The 20,833-nt window shown below is 43.6% G+C and overlaps 1 protein-coding gene across 6 annotated transcripts in view; it reads right to left on the bottom strand.

Moving 5' to 3' along the window:
• Positions 1 to 20,833, bottom strand: part of PATJ (PATJ crumbs cell polarity complex component) — a 179,515-nt gene that overhangs the window by 10,466 nt on the left and 148,216 nt on the right. For 5 of the 6 annotated variants that reach the window (XM_069981334.1, XM_069981337.1, XM_069981338.1 and 2 more), the window contains 7 exons: positions 16,306 to 16,371; positions 15,803 to 15,920; positions 13,834 to 13,970; positions 13,255 to 13,338; positions 10,230 to 10,423; positions 8,291 to 8,438; positions 5,089 to 5,175 (listed from right to left, as the gene is read on the bottom strand). In XM_069981334.1, coding sequence (XP_069837435.1) covers positions 5,089 to 5,175; positions 8,291 to 8,438; positions 10,230 to 10,423; positions 13,255 to 13,338; positions 13,834 to 13,970; positions 15,803 to 15,920; positions 16,306 to 16,371 — 834 coding nt within the window. Of the gene's footprint in view, positions 1 to 1,271; positions 1,298 to 5,088; positions 5,176 to 8,290; positions 8,439 to 10,229; positions 10,424 to 13,254; positions 13,339 to 13,833; positions 13,971 to 15,802; positions 15,921 to 16,305; positions 16,372 to 20,833 lie in introns of all 6 variants that reach the window. The other variant, XM_069981340.1, reaches the window with a different exon arrangement.

Below are 20,833 nucleotides of genomic sequence, written 5' to 3'. Positions count from 1 at the left end.
AAGTCCACATAATGCTATCACTAAATGATGACAGACAGGAGAAATACAGAAATACAAGAAAAGAATAGCTTCATATTGCATTGTATATAGAATGTATAGGGCTGCCCAGCAACTGACTGCAGCAGGAGCCTCCCCCCATAGCTCTGTCTGCATCACAGAATTAGAAGAAGACAATACAGTTTAACATCTCTCCCCTGACAGGTGCTCATCCTGATTCTCACGTTTACGTACACGGACGGTTCGGACAAGTAGGCAAAGGTTTTCAACAGGAGAAAAAGCCGCTGCCAGATACCTGTGGTGGCAGCTTGCTTGTAGGTAAAACATTAAGTATCAGGGATTGAATTCAACCAACACCACCAACACGTTACACACTCTGTTCCACTACATTCACCACTTTTGGATGACTTTTCTCCAATGTGTATGAGATGGTATTGTGGCCCCTGAGTCAAAATGTATATGGTGGTGGGGCAGGGAGGAAATAGAATCATATATAAAAACATACTTACCTAGCCCCAGCCCCCCACAGCTCCTGTTCATATCCATGCAGTCTGCTGAGCCTTTCTCTTCTTCCTGATTCTGGGAAGAGTGCTGGGAAGCAGGACCTGTCACCTCAGCCAATCACAAGCTTAGAATGGACAACACTGCAGCTACTGATAGGCTGAGGCAGCAGGTCCTGTTCCTGAGCACTCACCTTAAAGGCAGGAAGAAGATTAGGAAACTGGATAGAGGCAAACAGGAGATTCAGGGGTATCTAGGTAAGTATTTTTTTTTTCTATTCCTCCCCCAGACCCTTAGCATATTTATTTACACACAGCGGCCAAAATGCCCCTTTAATTCTCACCCCTCGGCTACAAAGAAAAAGAAACAATTATAAGGTGAAACATATTCTATTGGGTGATAATGAGTGAGATATTGCCATGTTATCTGTATAGGAAGAGGAGGGTATACATAATACACTGCATAAGCTGTATCTTTATCCATATTGGCACCATTATAATTCAGTACACAATAACAGATAAGTGGTGAAGTTTCATGATGGTTCATTAGAATTAGGTACATGCCACACTGAGCAGGTGTACTGGAAACATCTCAGAAGATAAAGCTTTTATGGTTTTCCCTGTGAACGATAAAGTAGAAGAAAATACAAAAAAATTGCTTATTTTGAGTGAACATTCATATTGATATTCAACGTTGGGTAAGGATCTCAATAAAACATTGTCACTTAGCAGAACGAGGCCGGGGAACTGTACTGCGGATTTTGGTGACCTTGCCTGGCAATATGCTTTGTAAACGGCATCTATGATGAGAGAGAGGAAAGAGAGTGCTGCTGTGAGATTGAGGGACCTGCAGGTAAGTGATGGAATATTGAACAGAATCTTAATAATAAGAAAAGGCAGACACAGTAAAATTCTTTCTAAAGCTACTATAGTAAACATAGTAGAACGCCTTAGTTAATAACAACGTAGAAATGAACTGCGGCACTCACCGAAAAAATTATCAGAAGATCTTTAATCCGGACCGTTTCACGCTAATGCATGCACTTCCTCTTGGCCTGCACTAGACAGGCTGAGAGTAAGCACATGCACTAGCAAGAAACAGTCCAAAGCCATCTTTTGTCACATTTCTCATGACCTTTATGGATTACAGATCTCCTGCAAATTTATTCGGTAAGTGCCGCAGTTCATTTCTATGTTGTTATTATTGGATGGAACTTTTCCCCTATATGCTGAGCACCACCATTTTGGAAAAGGGAGCCTACTGCATTATGTTTCAGCACGTGTTCCTGGTAAGACACAATTCGTACCGGAGTCGGAGTAGTGCCAAGGCTATATCTTTACTTCCTGGTGAAGTCCTTAGTTTACATTGGACAATAGGGATTGCTTGTCACTGGATATGAGTGAAATTACAGTTCACTCAACATTTGAATCCCGCTACCTGGAGAATTTGGAGGCCACTCTAGGGCTGCCTATGGCTGTATCCATGCTTTCCACGGCTCCCTAGGGCTGCATCCAATTTCTTCAGGCAGCGGAAGCCAAATGCTGAGTCTTTGGGTTTGGTTAAAATCGAGTGGTCAACACTAGTAAAACCACATTGTGGGTTCATCTGAGATTTAAAAAAAATTTAATTTGTCTTCATCACACAGTATGATAAATCAGTTCTTGAAACAATATAAAGCTAATCTGACTAAATGCTGGAATAGGATAGGTTTCTTTATATGTGACAACAAATTTGAGGTTCTTCCAGAATAAAAACTTTACTTTATCCAACACACATTAGGACAATGTTTATTGTTACACAATTACGTAGCAAGCTTCATTGCCATAAAAGTTTATATAGAATTTTGACTTAATTGTTGGCATACTGTAGATTCCTTTAAAGAGTCACGGTCATGAAAAATATCTTGACATGTCAGCAGTGACAGCCGCTGTTATCAATAACTTTTGAGTCTTTCTGTGATCAGGAGATATAGCTGAGGAGAGAGCGCATAAGTGCGATCCACTCCCTGACTGGCCACTAATTCCGGCAATCTAGTCTTCTCGAAATTGTCAGAATTAACCATTACAGAGATATGCCTGGGGAATGGATCGCGTTGCTGCCTTGCACTCTCCCTGACTATATCTCCTGATCACAGAGGGACTCAGCAGTGAGACCCGCTTAGATAAATAACTTTTGACATAACATCATTATTTTAATGACAGTGACTCTAAAACTACATCAAGCCTTATGTACGAATAAAACATGCTAAATAAACATATAGCAAAACAATTCACAAGATCAGCTCTACATGGTCTAGTTTTTTAGAACTGATTTTTCATATTGCGTGATTATCAAAATAATAAAATTTTTTATCCCGGACGAGCCCCCAGTTTTTTGTCACATGTAAAAACATACCATGTAAACTCATCCTTACAACTGAATAGAAGTCTAGACGTGGGAGCCATTCCGAGGGAATATGAATGCATACAATGGTAGCATACGTACTACTGAATAATGTCAATGTTGTAAACTATTCTAAGAAACTGGCGAAAAGCACAAAAAAATTGAACAACCGCCCCATAAATAGGCTTGTATAGAGAAACAGAAATGTACTATACTTTAATATTAAAGTCAAACTTTCCTTTTGCAGGTGAATATAATCTATTGCTCACTTTAGCAGCCATTACATTACAAATACATGAGAAAGGGGGTAATATCCACGGTTTCTATTATTACATTACGGTAGTTTTATCAACTGCTGGATTATAATGACGCTTTGAACAGCAGCCATGCAAAAAGACTTTGTACTATATTATCCCATAAAGCGGGAAAAATTTTTATTTCAAGCACTCATTGCAGATAATCACCACTGTCCCTCTATACAAAGGGAAGCATGCGGCATGAATCCACAGCCAAGTGTATCTATTAACCCAGTGATATGTGAATAGAGAAAATGCTAAGGATTTTACATGAATTGATCGCCATTACAGTTTTGCTGGGATTAGCTATTTCTAAGGACGCGTTATTGAGAGATCATCTAATTAACTTTATTATTGCAGTCTGTCGATATCTTTCAGGGAATAAGTGTCTTTCGTGGCACGTCTGCTAAGGATCAATGATAGAGGCAGATGGATAGTCTACACCTAATACAGAGAATAATTTAATAACGCACTGATCTAAGTGAAAATGTGCCATAAAACACTCTCCGTCTTGCTTACGCCATGATGTATATTGCATATATACAAAGCATATTACAGACTGTGTGTACCCAAAATATTCTTATAGCATATAATATAAAATCTGTTGATAAGAACTGAAAATGTATAAGAATTTGAGGGGATAATGTTTTTCCTTGTGGAGACTGAGAAGCTAGGCAATGCTTCCTGGGAAAGGCATATTCAAATTACCTCTCCTCTATTCACACCCTAAACATCTCACTAGCCAATCAGCTCCCTGCTCTGGAAAAATCTAAAAAAATGAAAAAAAAAAACCAACAAACAGCTACAGATGGTCATGTTTTTAGATTCTATTATTGGTCAAACATTGACTGATTATCAGACCTAGGCTACATGCGTTAGTACAATCATTAGCTCTGATACAGTGTAATGAGTGACGCACCGGTATTAGAGCCCTATTACAAAGGATGATTATCAGCAGAACACACTAATATCACCCTGTTTAATACGGCCAGCGATCAGCCGACAATTTGCAAATGGGTCAATTTCACCTGTTTAAATATGACTGGCAGTCAGCCTCACATCTCCCTGTGTGACAGGGAATGTGCAGGAGAGAACGGCTCGCAGGAAAGGGCAGTATGAGCGACTCAGCAATTGTTCATGCAGCCCTCCCTGTACGATTACCGAAGCATGTAATAGGCTCTGTAAATTAGTGTTTGTTTACACGGCGTCTTGCCCTATTTAATAGGGCTGTAAGGAGGACATGATCAGCACAGGCTTTTACATGTAAACGAAAAATGTATTATTCTGTGACATAAAGCTGGAATCTTAAAACATGAAAAAAATAAAAAAAATAGAAACATGGATTATATTAAAAGCTTATATTTTTTCATACATTTCTTTAATAACGTTATAACTTTGTAATATACACCAATCTATATATTAGCATTTTCTTTATTAATTTATTTTTACAGCCACCAATGGATTTGTCGGGGACTGCAGGGCTGCTCAAGCCCTGGTCTTGGAAAAGTTACACATAGCATTGCTATATATATATATATATATATATATATATATATATATATATATATATATATATATATACACACACACACACACAGTATATATATATATATATATATATATATGTTGTAATGTATTTTAAATGTAAAATAAAATACATCCCTAGTTTCAGAACCATTTATTATACTTATAGGCTGGGTTCATGAATTTTTGCATCTGTACTTTGGCTGCTAACGACTTGTGGGTGTAATACGGAAGGAAAATGTCTTCATATTACACTCATGTGAACCCAACCCTACAGTGAATGAGATGTAAGGGCTGGAAGTGTGAAGCATTAAGACTTCAGAGGAAGGAACAGCAGTGAAGCTGTAAATAAACTTCTTCTACATCAATAAGAAAACACATCCCGCACCTGACTGCCTTGATAGGCTTTCCTGGACGACAGCCAAGACGCGACTCGGAGTCTCCCGATCTCCAGATGAACGAGTCCTTGTGCGCACTTTAGATAAAAAAGAAGAGTCTTTAGAATCAGAGCAACAGGGGATTCCACCATAAACAAACATAACGTTGTGTTACACGGCGGCTTAAAATAAGCAGAAGACAAAGAGAAGACAAGTCTGGTGAACCTGCCGAGGGAAGGGTTATAATGGGGATCAGAGCCGGAGACAGATGTAAGCAGTGCGGGACAATGTGCAGGAAAGAATTACAAGAAGAAGAACAGCAGCGGGGGATTTCTCAGGGACGGATTCCCTACATCCCCGAAACGAGTCTGCAGATTGTAACGCTACAGATGACAATGATGACAAAGCTAAAGGATGGCAGCCCTGGGATATAGGAATGTATTCATCTGGTATCTGCTGGGGAAACACCGTACAAGAGCCTGAAATCAAGACACAATATACTCCAGAGCTGCACTCACTATTCTGATGGTGTGGTCACTGTGTACATACATTACATTACTTATCCTGTACTGATCCTGAGTTATATCCTGTATTATACCCCAGAGCTGCACTCACTATTCTGCTGGTGGGGTCACTGTGTACAGACATTACATTACTTATCCTGTACTGATCCTGAGTTACATCCTGTATTATACCCCAGAGCTGCACTCACTATACTGCTGGTGGGGTCACTGTGTACAGACATTACATTACTTATCCTGTACTGATCCTGAGTTACATCCTGTATTGTACCCCAGAGCTGCACTCACTATTCTGCTGGTGGAGTCACTGTGTACATACATTACATTACTTATCCTGTAGTGATCCTGAGTTACATCCTGGATTATACTCCAGAGCTGCAATCACTATTCTGCTGGTGGGGTCACTGTATATATACATTACATTACTTATCCTGTACTGATCCTGAGTTACATCCTGTATTGTACCCCAGAGCTGCACTCACTATTCTGCTGGTGGGGCCAGTGTGTACAGACATTACATTACTTATCCTGTACTGATACTGAGTTACAGTCTGCAGATTGCAAAGCTAGAGAAGACAATGGGGAAACACTGTACAAGAGTCTGAAATCAAGACACAATAAGTCACTACAGTATGTGCTAATGAAAACAGTCAGCAAGCTTGATGACATACACTAACAGATTAGCACTATAGTAGCTATAGTAGCTATGTTTGATCCTATTACATGGCATTGATGTGGATACAGTGTGAAGACAGCACTCCCCAGAAAGCAAATCACCAAAAAAACTGTGTGCACACACAGACCTATTGGTAGTCCAGGGAAATCAGAGCTATAATGCCTGCAGAATAGTGAGTACAGCTCTGGAGCATAATACAGGATCAATAGAAGATAAGTAATGTAATGTATAAGAGAGTCAACTACGAGTCACTATGTTGTTAGCACTGATGTCTTGCAACATTTTGGTTCAATTCAACTTTCTCCTTTTAACATTCTCCCAGTACACTCACTGACAAAAACAACGCACCAAGTAGGACTTGTTGGAATATAATGACAGTTTAGGTCCCCATACACATTCAATAGCTGACAGGTGAACAATCATTCAGCTTTTAGTTAACTCTCTCGTCCGGCCCATGTCCTCCCCACACACAGGAATGTTCGGGCAGTTGAGTTTCCCTGTGTTCTTAGGGTGGGCGGCTTCTCGCTCTCAGAACAAAGGGGTCTGGCTGTGGTATTCCATCATGCTTGACCCCGATCTCCACCGACATCATCTGGTCGGGAGAGCGAGCAGCGGAAACGGCCGTCTTAAGTATAAGGTGTAGGGGGACCATTTCCATGAGTAATGTAATGATGATCCATGTAAGCGATTACAATATTAAAATATCCAAATATCCAAAGTAGACCTGATCCTGGGTTTTACTGCAGCAAAGAAACGTTAGGACAAAACCCATATGTATACCAATTCAGATGGACCTGTAATTACATGTGTGATTCCACATCAAGGTGTGATGCAGGGCGCTGGGAGGAATACCAATACGGACACACTGGTCTGAGTTAAGGCAGAAATATCCCTCTACCTAGCTGGTGGGAGAGCGTCTATTATTATACATGCGGCAGCAAAAACTGCACAGCCAATCAGGTAGCTTACATGGTGCCGTCCATTTATTACGTTTCTTAGAGGATATGTTTAAACAAAGGAAAAAGCAACATGCAAAACTTTGCATATACCAGCTAAACCAGCATATCATGGCCTAAAAGGGTTCTTAGACCGAGAATAAGGTTGACCTTTGCAAAGGTGGGAGCTGCTCGTGCTTGCTAGTGAATCAAACAATCATCGACTGGTGTCTGTTTGTGCGGTCACCATCTGTGCTGCCCTCATGTAACCGCTACTCCCAATATTTCCTAACAGCTCAGAACGGCCTAGATGGCAGTAATTCATCAACAGGACCATCCTGCTTCTCTCAGTTCAGTAATGGCCGCCCTCTCGGTCTGTCTTCTGAGTCATGTCTAGCACTCACCAAGAGGTACACTATCCAAAAGTGGCCTCTGAGGGCATTTTTGTTTTTACAGGGCAGTGGAGGAAGTACTATTACACCCTCATGTGGCAAGACTCATTACATCATTACATATCTGTGGGAGACATAGCAGCAGGACGAGCAATCCCACACGTTTATTCGGGTGCGGTAGCTTTTTGTCAATGAGTGTACTTTATTTAACTTCCACAGTGCATGAACATGCTGTGTAGATAGAGGAGAACCATTTGTTAAATTAAAACTTCTACAAATTCTAATAACGTTGAGTGAACCTGTCAGGCGCTTTTATTATACCACACTATGAGTCACTCTGAAATGGCGCAGTGCTTCAGGGATATCATAGTTTTACGGATATCGGGAACATGGTATTAAGTATAGGGGGAGGCCTTATACCAGCGTCTCCCACTCCCCCTGGGCTAGATTGACAGGTCTCTTCCCTATTCGTGTATAGAAAATGCTACATGATGTATATAACATTCTAATGAAGGCGTCTGTGTTGGTTTCATGCTGCCTGTGGTTCTGGAAATCTGACAGGGGAGCCGTGGAGATCAGATGGGGAGAGTAATGCTATAACACCATAACCGTTCCTCCTTCTAGGCCCCTAAGAGATTCAGGTCATGAGATGCAATCACTTCTCCCCCCATTCCCTACATAGTCCATACCTTTAGTATGGTGGCCACCACTTCCTGGGAGGCGTTGCGGACGTCCTCACTATTGACGGACAGTATCTGATCGCCCTGCATTAGTCTCCTGTCATAGTCGGCTGCTCCCCCTTTCACAATGTCAGAGATGAAGACTCCGCTGCCGTTCCTGGAAGACAAGGCATTAAACATTCATGTTATGCCGGGCTCTGACTCAGAGCATCCATCAGCTCCTCTCAACCGGCATCGCAGCAAAGCTGTAATTGTCGCCATAATAGGACAATGAATATGATCATCTGGGCTACAAACTGAGCCGTCAGGAACAATGGCGCAGCCTCTCACACGTACTGGAGCAGCTTGTTCTTGTCAAGTGGTTGTTTCACATACAATTTAGCTATGAAGGATGAACCTTCACACAAACCGCATGCTGTCCTGCTGCGAAGACTGGGTACTGGGACTGGGAAAGCTGGGTTATAGCTCCATAATGATATCTCCTGAGGTGGCTGCTACCAAGACTGGGAAAGCTGGGTAATAGTTCATTGATTATATGTGCAGAGACTGGGAAAGCTGAATTATAACTACATGATGATAAATTCTGAGGCTGCTGCTGAGATAGGAAAACAAGGGTTTTAAATCTGCAATTTGTTCCAAGTCTGGGAATACCAGTCTACAGTTCACTGATGATATGTTTTAAAGCAAATCTGTACCCCTTGAACACCCCTCCCCCCCCAAACCACCGATAACCGGTTTGATGATCACATCAAGACAAGTCTGGGTTTGCCTGTCTCTTGGGGCCGGTATTCGGTGTAAATTAATTTTGATTCTGGCAGCAAGGCAAGGTGGGGTGTCAATGGAGGCAGGGCGTAGAGCATTAGTACCCTAGGCCTGCAGCACCTCTCTTCCTGCCTTTTTTCGGCACGCCTCTAGGCCTAGATCTTCATTTTAGGCATGCTGAAAAGGAAGATAGGCAGGGAGAGAGGCGCTGCAGTCCTAGGGCACTGACGCTTTAGGCCCCGCCTCATTGACACTGTGCCTCACTGCCAGAATCAAAGTTTATTTGACCCTGAATACCGACCCCAGGACAGGCAGACCCTGAGACCGGACATGTCTTGATGTGATCATCAAAACGGGGCCAGCAGTTTGGGAAGCGTGTCCAAGGGTACAGATTTGCTTTAAGAATACTGCTAAGACTGGAAAAGCTGGGTTATAGGGTATGTTGTACCCATTTGAGCACTGGTTATAGCTCAGTGATATGTTCTGATAAGAAAAGCTGGGTCACTACTTAGTAATAGTACCTTCCAAGACTGCTGCAGAGACTGGAAAAAGCTGCGTAATAACTAGATGTCAATGCATTCTAAAACTGAGAAAGCTGGGTTATAGCTGTCCCAGAACATATCACTTAGCTGGGATCCTGCTTTCCTAGTCTTAGAATACATTGTCACTTAGCTATATGCCCAGCCTTCTCAATCTCAGACCAGAATACATTGTCACTTAGCTATATGCCCAGCCTTCCCAATCTCAGACCAGAATACATTGTCACTTCGCTATATGCCCAGCCTTCCCAATCTCAGACCAGAATACATTGTCACTTCGCTATATGCCCAGCCTTCCCAATCTCAGACCAGAATACATTGTCACTTCGCTATATGCCCAGCCTTCCCAATCTCAGACCAGAATACATTGTCACTTCGCTATATGCCCAGCCTTCCCAATCTCAGACCAGAATACATTGTCACTTCGCTATATGCCCAGCCTTCCCAATCTCAGACCAGAATACATTGTCACTTCGCTATATGCCCAGCCTTCCCAATCTCAGACCAGGTTCAGGTTGTTTCATAAAGAATGAAAGGGGGGGCATTTATAAAGACCGGTGTACGAGAATATAGCCCTGTCCTCATTCAACCCGCTAGATTTAAAAGACGCATATACTGAAATATATTAAAAAATGTTCCCAACGTACCTCTTACCAACAATGCTCAGCCCCAGCCCTCGGCCGCTCTTCTTCTGCAGCTCCACATGGAAGATATCCAGGTTCTCCTCATCCCTGTACTGTGCCTCGTCTCTGTATACCACCAACTGCACCTTCTGAGGAGTCTGTCGCAGAGCAGAAATGGCTTCCTCGTGGGAAGCGTTCCTCAGATCCACGCCATTGACCTGCAGCAACACGTAAAGCGAAAAATACTACTAAGTACTTGTGTCACGTGCACCTGGTAAACACCGAGCATGGCTACCATCACATCGGGTACTATATCTTTGTACTATGTTTCTCCTATATAATAATTGTATAATGCAAAGTTCTGAAACTTTTCAATATACTTAAAGGGATTGTCCGGGAAACATGCTGCCGGAACTGAGTGGGACATTTAATTTATACTTACCTGTCCCACTCCCCACACTGCTGCTGGTTTCCAGGCCGCCTGCTCCCCTCTACTGTCAGCATTTTGAAAACATCTGTAGACATAGGGGGAGACTTATAAAGTATATGCCCGAGGCGTACGCCAGGGAGAAGGTGCAGATTCACCCCTTTTCCCTGGCGTATGCCTCCTGTATGCCCAGCTTGTGTGCGCCTCTTAGTGAATCCTGCCTGGGAAAAGGGGTTGGGGCCTAATAAAAGTACGAGTGCAAGTACACCGTTCTTCGTATATCCCCCCATAGAGTCTATACTGACTGCCCATTTCCTATGGGAATGGAACATCATCGCACAGTGGTGCAGAGTGGGTGGCCCGGGAACCAGCAGTGGAGTGGGACAGGTAAGTATACATTATTGACATGTCCCTACAGCCGGACAAACGCTTTAACAATGTTTCTGCCTGGAGCCCAGACTTCATACAACTATAGCAAGATGTCCTAGGTGAACCTATATATTTATACAAGAATTGGATTTCCATCCATTGACAACAAGCAAAGAGTTACAAAATGATGAGAAACTGTAACATATAGTATAGTAGAAAGTTTCAAAACTGCATAATACAATGGTAACGACCTATATGTAGCAAGTAAATGAGGACACGGTCATTGTGATTCCAGATACAGAGCTGGGCGCTTGTAGCCGCACCAGGAGCTGCTGAGTTTCCGCACCCTGGGCCGGCCTAATTTCTCCTGACAAGACGACATTTGTAGGAAACAAAGGCTTCCCTTACAAAGCTTTGGAGACGCATTAACAATTCATCCTGCAGCGAGCGAGAACAATTACACTGCGAGCAGCAATACCGCAACAAAGCTGATATGAGCGCAGTACGCGGCCCGGCTTACGGGAGACCCACCAGAGACTGGGACTGATCTCAATAGCCAGGACCGATGCAGATCTGCAGAACGTGGCTGGCAGCAGCGTACAGCTCTGTATTCAGGACCTCGGCTTTCTGCCGCCGTTATTCACAGCATTTACATTCATGATTAATGATCTCCTCCAGCTATACGCCGGTGACATCCATCTTGTCGGAATACAATGTTATGCCGACTCCCAGCTTGCGGGCTTGATTATATTTTTCTCAAGACGCAATAGATATTGTTGTTATTGGTAATGAATGAATTTATATTGGGCTGGGGGGGAAAGACAACTACCATACAGTGAGAGGAGACGTGTATATACCTCATATAGTGTTTTCTATCCAGTAATATTGAGGAGTGTGTGGTTGGGAAATTACAGGGTGTAATTATATGGTGTACACAGATTCCAGGGTGCAGCCACAACCTCTACCCCCAATGATTACATCCCTGGTTTTCGGTGGACAATCTAAAGACTGGACACCTAAAAGGTCTAATTAGACAACCCCCATTTTTCAGTGTATTGGCTGATTTTAGTGTTTTCACTGCTGATATTGGGCCCCTGAGTACACCCTCCATGTTGCTTTGGTGGAGGCAGAGTAGGGCTGTTACCAGTAGTACACACACAGGGACTTCCTACACCTTACTTGTCTGGCCAATCACAACACAGCACCTACTTCACTCTGCTTGCCATGATATAATGCTGGTGAAAGTGCACTGAGCAGGTGGCACTGTGCTGGGCTGATGGTTTATATAGTACAGTACTATAGATGGCACGAGCAGGGGGAAGAGGTTACTGATGCATGGAGTTTGCAAGGTGCTGTTTGAGTAGTAATGAAAGAAACTGCAGTTTAGGGGTTATGCTAACACTAAGGGAGAATAGATGCATGAGATACATACAGCAGCACGGCAAGGAAGGGGTTACATTATGCACTAAAACTGCTGCTAAAGGTAGACGGAAGCCTTCATTTATAATCCACGGACTTTGCATATGCACAAGAGAATGGACATAGGCTCGGACACAGCCTTTCTCTACCACTCTTCAGGTTAGAGCACATGCAAGTGTTTTGTGTTGCTTTGTTTGTTAGTAAAGACAGATTTCCCCTAACAACAGGCAATGGACAGGAAATTAAAGAGAAAGGAGACAGCTATTGGCCAAAACTTTGGAATTGTTTTAATGGGGCAAGGAGTCACTTTTGCTTGTGGCTCTAAGTAAATCTGGTGGGGTGAATGAGGGCAGGGCTTTATTTAAGACTTGCGTTTTATCTAAGAATACACCAGTCTTGATAAATCTCCCCCTTGTGTCTAAAAGGACCCTAAGTAAAGCATGACCATGCAACCATAACATCACCACACTCTTATGGTGCCCCTACAGAGGAAAAAACACAAAATCCCGCAGTTATAAAAAATGCCAGAGGAATCAAAACCAGCCTATGCATTTATAAGACATGGTCAGATTCCTACAGAGCTCCTGTTACAAAAAACAAAGCAGGATTACCTATGTATAATAAATGGCCAGAGCCCTAGAGTACAGGGAAAGCACAGACCCCTATCCATAATGGATGACCACAGCGGTCTGGAGCACCACTGTTATCTAAGGCCTACAGATCGAATCGAAAAAGCAAACCTGAATATTCAATTTGCATGTAGCTTATACATAGGATTCTACATATCTCTATGGCCATCACTTCACTGGGAGACCGCTGACATGGTTCACATACCTCCAGAATCTGATCCCCCGCCCAGAGCCTCCCGTCCCTGGCCGCTGCACCTTCTTCATACACCTCGTGTATCACCACTGCTTCCTGCAATATACAAAGTGCAAATATTGGTGAAACTTTGTGCATGGGGAACACTGTGTGAGCTGCTGGTTATTACATGAGCTCAACGATACATTTTCATACATTCATCCTGACTCCAGAGCAGTAATCAAAATTCTGCTGGCTTCCATGTAAAACCCATTGGCTGTATTGAGACACAATACTAGCAGGACTACCACTTTCACCATGCATCACTACAAAGCATAGTAAATAGCAGTAGTACAACTCCCAGCATGCCCAACAGCTGAAGTCCAGGCATGCTGGGAGTTGTAGATCTGCAACAGCTGGGGAGTCACACATTATTGATATATAGTATAAACAGATTGTAAACCAAGAAGGTGTCTGAAGGATAACAAAGTTGAATACAGAATACAGCTCTGGAGGAATTTGAATCCTAACACAATAGTTATCATGCAGAAAGTGTATACCGCACAGCATGGTGTTCACATGGCGTAACACACAGGGAGTGTGGATACTTACCAGAGGAGTGTCCTTCCCACCCACAATGCTGAGTCCAAGCCCTGAATGTCCTTTGGAGATTTCAATGATCATTTCTTGTCCCGGGATGATCGGACATGTTGCAGGATCAAAATGTACCAATGGAGAAGGGACGTTTCCTATGGAAGATAACGGACAGAAGTCACAGAAGCCCTGGAGAGTTCCAGTGCAAAAATGCATAGTGCAAAACTAACTATGGATATACATAAAAGAGTGGATGTGGATGGAACAGGGCCCCTGTGCACAGGCAGTGTATGGGCCCCTAGCTTCTCTACAGATCACCATAGAGCAATCCCTACAGTCAAGCTTTGAAAGTGCTTTCGTACAATATATCAGAAATGGTAGCCTGCTTTAGAGGTAGCAGTGGACCCCTTAGCATGGGCACAGGTTACAGCTATGGTAAGTATGCTCCTATAATCCTGACAAGTGGAGAAGTAGAATGGCTGTAAGGCAGTTTGCTGCAGCAGGAGCTCTCCTCCACAGTAGTAGACCTGGCATGCTATGCCCCTACTCCTTTGTTGAGCCTCATCCTTTCTGTTTTATTTTATTACGACCCTTTAGTTTATTGTTCCTTTAGTAACAAATTGCTTAAAAACAGGCTTCACCTGCTCTGTTTTTTCCAGGTTAAAAGGTAAATTCAGCAGTGAAAGAGAAAAAGAAAGGCCAGGTTTAGGTCCTAAAAGTCCCCATACACCTACTGTTTAGCCATCTATTCTGACCGGCTCCTGTCCTCCCCATACACAGGAATATTTGGCATGGGCGGGCGATCCTGTGTTCTCTCGCTGCAGCTTATCTCTCCCAGAACAAAGGGGTCAGGCAGTAAGGGACAATTTACACAGAAAGATTATCTGACAGATTACCTGCCAAAGATTTGAAGCCAAAGCCAGGAATGGATTTGAAAAAAAGGAGAAATCTCAGGCTTTCCTTTATGACCTGATCTCTGTTTATAGTCTGTTTCTGGCTTTGGCTTCAAATCTTTGGCAGATAATCTGTCAGATAATCTTTCTGTGTAAATGGACCCTAACTTAAGTACCGGCCGGGTGATCTTTCTGGCCGCGGAGCTCTGATGCGGGTGCATCAGCGCGCGCCCGCATCAGAGCTTCCCATAGCGCACAATGAACTGTGTTCACTGACAGGTCTTTCTGCGGTCGGAATTCACTGAATTCCGGCCACAGAAAACTGACCTGTCAGTTTTTTCCGGCACCGCATGGGATCCCGGCCGGAGCGTATACGGTGTGTGTATACTCCGGCCGGGATCCCATTGAACATAAGGCTATGTTCCACCCTGAAAACTACGGCCGTAGTTTTACGTAGTGTGAACATAGCCTTAGGCCATATTCACACAACATATGTTTAGTATAAGCCACAAATTGTAACAATGGCCTTGATTTATACAAAACACACGTTCTATTGTAATGAATGGAATCCCGGACGGAGCATATACACATAGTATACGCTCCGGCTGAGATTCCATCCGGCCGTAAGAAAAATTGACATCAGTTTTCTGCAGCCGCTATTCATTGAATAGCGGCCGCAGAGAACCTGCCAGTTTACTCAATAGAGTGCGCTCCATTATGTGCAGCAGTGAATTTGGATGCGGGCGCACATGGATGCGCCCACTTCCGAATTCACCAGAAATTAAGATCATTCAGCCAGTACTGCAGTACCGGCTGGGATGATCTTCAGTAACACTGGACTTTCTGTGATTCGGCCCGGTCACAGAACGGCTAGTGTTATACGACATGTGAACATGGCCTTAAGGTGTATGGGGAGCTTTAGTGTTGTACAGGACTAGAAACTCTGAAGTCATAGGTAATTGGCGACAGACTGGCTGCTGTAGATCAACCATCTGACAGCCCATTAAGACTACTGTGGTTGTTATGCAGTGAATCCATATCAACCAGACAGCACTCTCCCCCACTATATATAATTGTTGTAGTTTATGGCTTACTGTGGCTGGAGATCTCTGGTTCTGGTACAATATACGGTGCAGCTGGACTGAGGGGGATATCTTTGGGTCCGTACGGGATCTTGGTGCTTGGTTTGGATTCTTTCAGCTGACTGACCAACTACAGGAAGAGGGGAAGCAAAAGGATGAGAAGAGACACTACACCAGGCAGATACTGCCAAAGACACAAAGCAACCATCATTTACACTGTATCACATACAAAAGTCTATGCTTGGCACATTCACTACCAGCTCTCTGTACTTTTCCGACCTGGTCGGCCCTATAGACTTACATTATGCGGCTGTCACATACCATAGAGCTGGGAGAGAACACACTGAGAGCGTTCTACTGAATGGTCAAAGTCTGAACACTCAGACCTTAACTGATCAAAACTTTTGTCATGTCAAGTTTTTTTTCATGACAGGTACTTTCATTCTTCCCCAGTATCACTGTGAGAGCTAACATCACATAAGTAGGCGGATAACATTAACCCATCATGTCTTTACCTTGTCCAACACATTCTGCTCCTCCTCCAGCTCCAATGTCCTTTCACTGAATCTCACTTTACTTTCCTGAAAAGTAAATAAAGTTATTATCTACAAAGCAAACTAGGTCATTACTCATCTTCTACACAGCGTCACTTGTCTGACTCGCAGTATAGACTACTATAATACCGCTCCTATGTAGAAGAATAAAACTACTATAATACTGCTCCTATATACAAGAATATTACTACTATAATACTGCCCCCTATGTACAAGAATATAACTACTATAATACTGCTCCTATATACAAGAATATAACTACTATAATACTGCCTCCTATATACAAGAATATAACTACTATAATACTGCCCCCTATGTACAAGAATATAACTACTATAATACTGCTCCTATATACAGGAATATAACTACTATAATACTGCTCCTATATAAAGGAATATAACTGCTATAATACTGCCCCCTATGTACAAGAATATAACTACTATAATACTGCTCCTATATACAAGAATATAACTACTATAATACTGCTCCTATGTACAAGAATATAACTACTATAATACTGCCCCCTATGTACAAGAATATAACTACTATAATACTGCCCCCTATGTACAAGAATATAACTACTATAATACTGCTCCTATATACAAGAATATAACTACTATAATACTGCTCCTATGTACAAGAATATAACTACTATAATACTGCTCCTATATACAGGAATATAACTACTATAATACTGTTCCTATGTACAAGAATATAACTACTATAATACTGCTCCTATATACAAGAATATAACTAATATAATACTGCTCCTATGTACAAGACTATAACTACTATAATACTACTCCTATATACAATATAACTACTATAATACTGCCTCCTATATACAAGAATCTAACTACTATTGGAGAGAAAGGAGCTGTTGCACATCCCTACCCTGTTTGTGTACGCTTTGCAGGGTTAGCGGTCGCTGACCGACACAATGAGGAGTTAGTGTAGGGACCCATGTGAACCAGGAGACCGACACGTGGTACATGGGGCAATATGGTTTGATCAAATTATATACCAACATCCTGGCGTTGGTTTTTAAATATAGCCGAGTGGCATTAGTGTCAGCCATAGGTGTGAGGTGCAACAGCTCCTTTCTTGGCATGTTGTATAACTACTATAATACTGCTACTATATACAAGAATATAACTACTATAATACTGCCCCTATGTACAAGAATATAACTACTATAATACTGCTCTTATGTACAAGAATATAACCACTATAATACTGCTCCTATACAAGAATATAACTACTATAATTCTGCCCCCTATATACAAGAATATAACTACTATAATACTGCCCCTATATACAAGAATATAACTACTATAATACTGCCCCCTATATACAAGAATATAACTACTATAATACTGCTCCTATATACAGGAATATAACTACTATAATACTGCCCCATATATACAAGAATATAACTACTATAATACTGACCCTATATACAAGAATATAACTATATCTATATAACTATAACACTGCACCCTATGGTCTATAATATGGATCTATAGAGGATGGAGAAGTTTTAGACTTGCATAATTGCTTATTAAATCCGCTAATCCGCTTCCCGGGTGGGGGGGGGGATACAAGCAATTCTAGAATCTCAGCAATTACTGCACCGTTCGGCTCTACAGATCTGTGGTTATTAGTCTCCTGTCTCCTTCTGCTTCTCTAATCTCTTCATACAGTGCTGAACTTTTCTACAACAGTGATTTATCCGACGCCGCACTGACACATAGATCAAGATGAGCTTCAAATTGGTCAACAAATCACTGCTGACTGTGGCAGATGCCTCTATGAGCTCTGCAGCCGTCAGGAGTCATTGAGTGACAGTGAGAGTCCTGGAGGGGAGGCCACAGTCGCTGTGCTTTAATGCAGTGTGGAGCTCTCACCTCGCACACCGCCAGACCGTGACGTGGCTTACTTCAGGGCTCATTAGTAGTGATGAGCGTAAAACGGAAAAAAGTCCCTGTGCGACCGTGTGGCTGAACACAAACACTTGCCATTAAACTCAATGCCATCCAGTTTTGCCAGACGCTGGGAGTTGAAGGCCGAGTGTTGGTGTTCGGCCATGCGGCTGAACACGAACATTTTCTCGATATTCGCTCATCACTACTCATTGGTAACAGTAATAGACCCTATGTTAATAACAGGGGCCTTTCAGGGTACTCACACTTTTACAACCACATCTCTTGGCTTTATTGCACCTTAAAATGAAGTGACTCTTTGCATAGTATTGGCTGAAAATCTACAATCGTTTTAGGTCTACGGATAACGCATAAGGCGTTACCTTGGAAACAGACTACAAACAAACCCTGTGTAGTCTTACTTTGCAGTACTTCTAAATGCTACCAAGAAAAATAAAACCTACAGGAGGATCTGACTACATATAAGGCTTGTTTGTTGTCTGTTACCATGGAGTCAAATAAATCTGCATAAAAGCTGTAGGCACAAAATAATACGACCCACGGCTCTATTCATTCGTATAGAGCTCCGGGAAGAGCTGAGTATGCTGGAGGAGCGCTGAACTCGTCTCTTTCCGTCAGCTCCATAGGAATGAACAGAGCCGCGGGTAGCGTGTGATACCCACAATTCTCTTCATAACAGAGTCGGCAGGGCCTGATATGGAGATCGGTAGGGTGTAAAGAGTTCGGACCTCCACGACCTTCTATTTTTCCCCTATCCTGTGGTATGGGAAAAGTGATTTCTTTTACTGGAATACCCCTTTACAGTGACACTGTCACCCCCTATTTGCATTTTGACTGCTCTCCACAGGTGTAAAGGTAAATGTTACAGCTTTCATTACTTATTTTATATTATACCTCATGGTGCTTGTTCCGGTAAAAAGTCGTTTTTATCACCTGTGGATTGTTATATGTGGGCTGATCGCTGCCTTCTATTACACAAAATGATTATCGGCCGCAACAGCCGTATAAGGACGAATACGTGTAATAGGGCCTTAACAGCAGCAGTAAAGCGACAATAGTCTCCCCTGCTTTTCGGCCTGACCGCTGGCTGCTTGTAGAAATACAAAATTGTATTTAATTTTTCATTACATAAAAATTCCAAAACAAAAAAAAATTACTGCTAAAAATGTAAAAAATATCGTCCCCCATAAACAATGAGTAAAAAAAACCAAAACCTGTATCTGGTTTTAGTTAATGTGCTTACAAGGTAACGTCTCAGGATCTATGACCGCTCTGTGCAGGTATTTTACAGTCATGTTATTTGTTCTCACAGCTCGGGATTTATCAAGGCTGCGATATATTCACAAGTGAAGGACGTTCATTAACCGTCTGATACTTCTTAATGCATTGAGATGCAAATGAGCTCGGATACAAAATTATCATTTTCAGCTCATCCATTGGAGTCTGCACTGTAAGAAGCAATGGTGACCTTGCTGCTATGACTGCTATCTTACAGGAAGCGTAGGGGAGCCAAACTACACACTAGTCATAGTAGCCTCTATACACCTTAGGTGATATTAGTGTAAAGGGAGGGCGAAACGGGCGCAGCATAGTGCAGCCCGTACATGACAGGGTGGGTAGGAAGGGGTTAACTAGGGAAGCTGACGGCGAGCAGGGTTGCTATAGTGAGGGGGCAGCAGCCGGTCAAAAGTGCAGGGTGTAGGAACGGACCAATAGGGGTAGTGTTAGGAGCGTGGGGGAGGGCCATGGCTGGGGGGGTAGAAATAGGTTGGGGGGGAGGAGTTACCTTAGTCTGCAGCGTCCGGACCCGAGACAGGGAGCAGAATGTCACGTCCATCCGGCGCAGAAACTTCATTCCAAGCATCCCTGAGGGATGCTGCGGCACGACATGGGGCTGCCTGGCTGCAGGAGCAGCTCACACAAGCCATTCAGGTGGCGGGGGTAGGTCCGGGTACCGGGGGGGGCCGACCGCCCGCACGCCGCCGGCGCCCGCCGGAGCGGCTCAGTCCTGATGTGCCCCGCCGCTCCCGCCGTGTAGGGAGCCCTCTACAGGACCCTCAAGCCCCCTCTGACCAGCCTGCAGCTCCTGGGCCCAGGAGGGAGGCTGGGAGGAATCCCTCAGCACGACGGGCTTCCGGCCGGCGGGGGGGGGCTCACCCTGCTCCCTCCTCCTCCTCTGTGCCGGCATCACCACCTGGAGCAGTTGCGGCTGGCCCCTCACAGCAGCGCCAGCAGGGGGCAGTCCGGCATGTGAGACGCAGGGAGACTGGCTCCCAGAAGCAGCACAGGCAGGGGAGGCGGGGCTTAGCCCGGTCACGTGATCCCACCTTCCCTGTGCCTGTTCCTGACAGCCGGGGGGTTAATATTCCGCCCCTACCAACAGTGCCTGCACGAGGGGGGGCCCACAGATCTGCAGCCCGTGCAGAACAAGTGCGACCTCCCACAGCCCGCTCTCCTGTCAGCGTCCGCCCAAATGTGCAGGCGCAGGGGCGGCGATCTGCCTCTCCTGGCGCCCTTGACGTCGGGGTTGTCGTGGGGCCCGAATC

The sequence above is a fragment of the Dendropsophus ebraccatus genome, chromosome 8 (assembly GCF_027789765.1).
Source record: "Dendropsophus ebraccatus isolate aDenEbr1 chromosome 8, aDenEbr1.pat, whole genome shotgun sequence".
In the NCBI taxonomy this organism is placed as follows: domain Eukaryota; kingdom Metazoa; phylum Chordata; class Amphibia; order Anura; family Hylidae; genus Dendropsophus; species Dendropsophus ebraccatus.
This window is presented reverse-complemented; position numbering and strand designations above follow the sequence as displayed.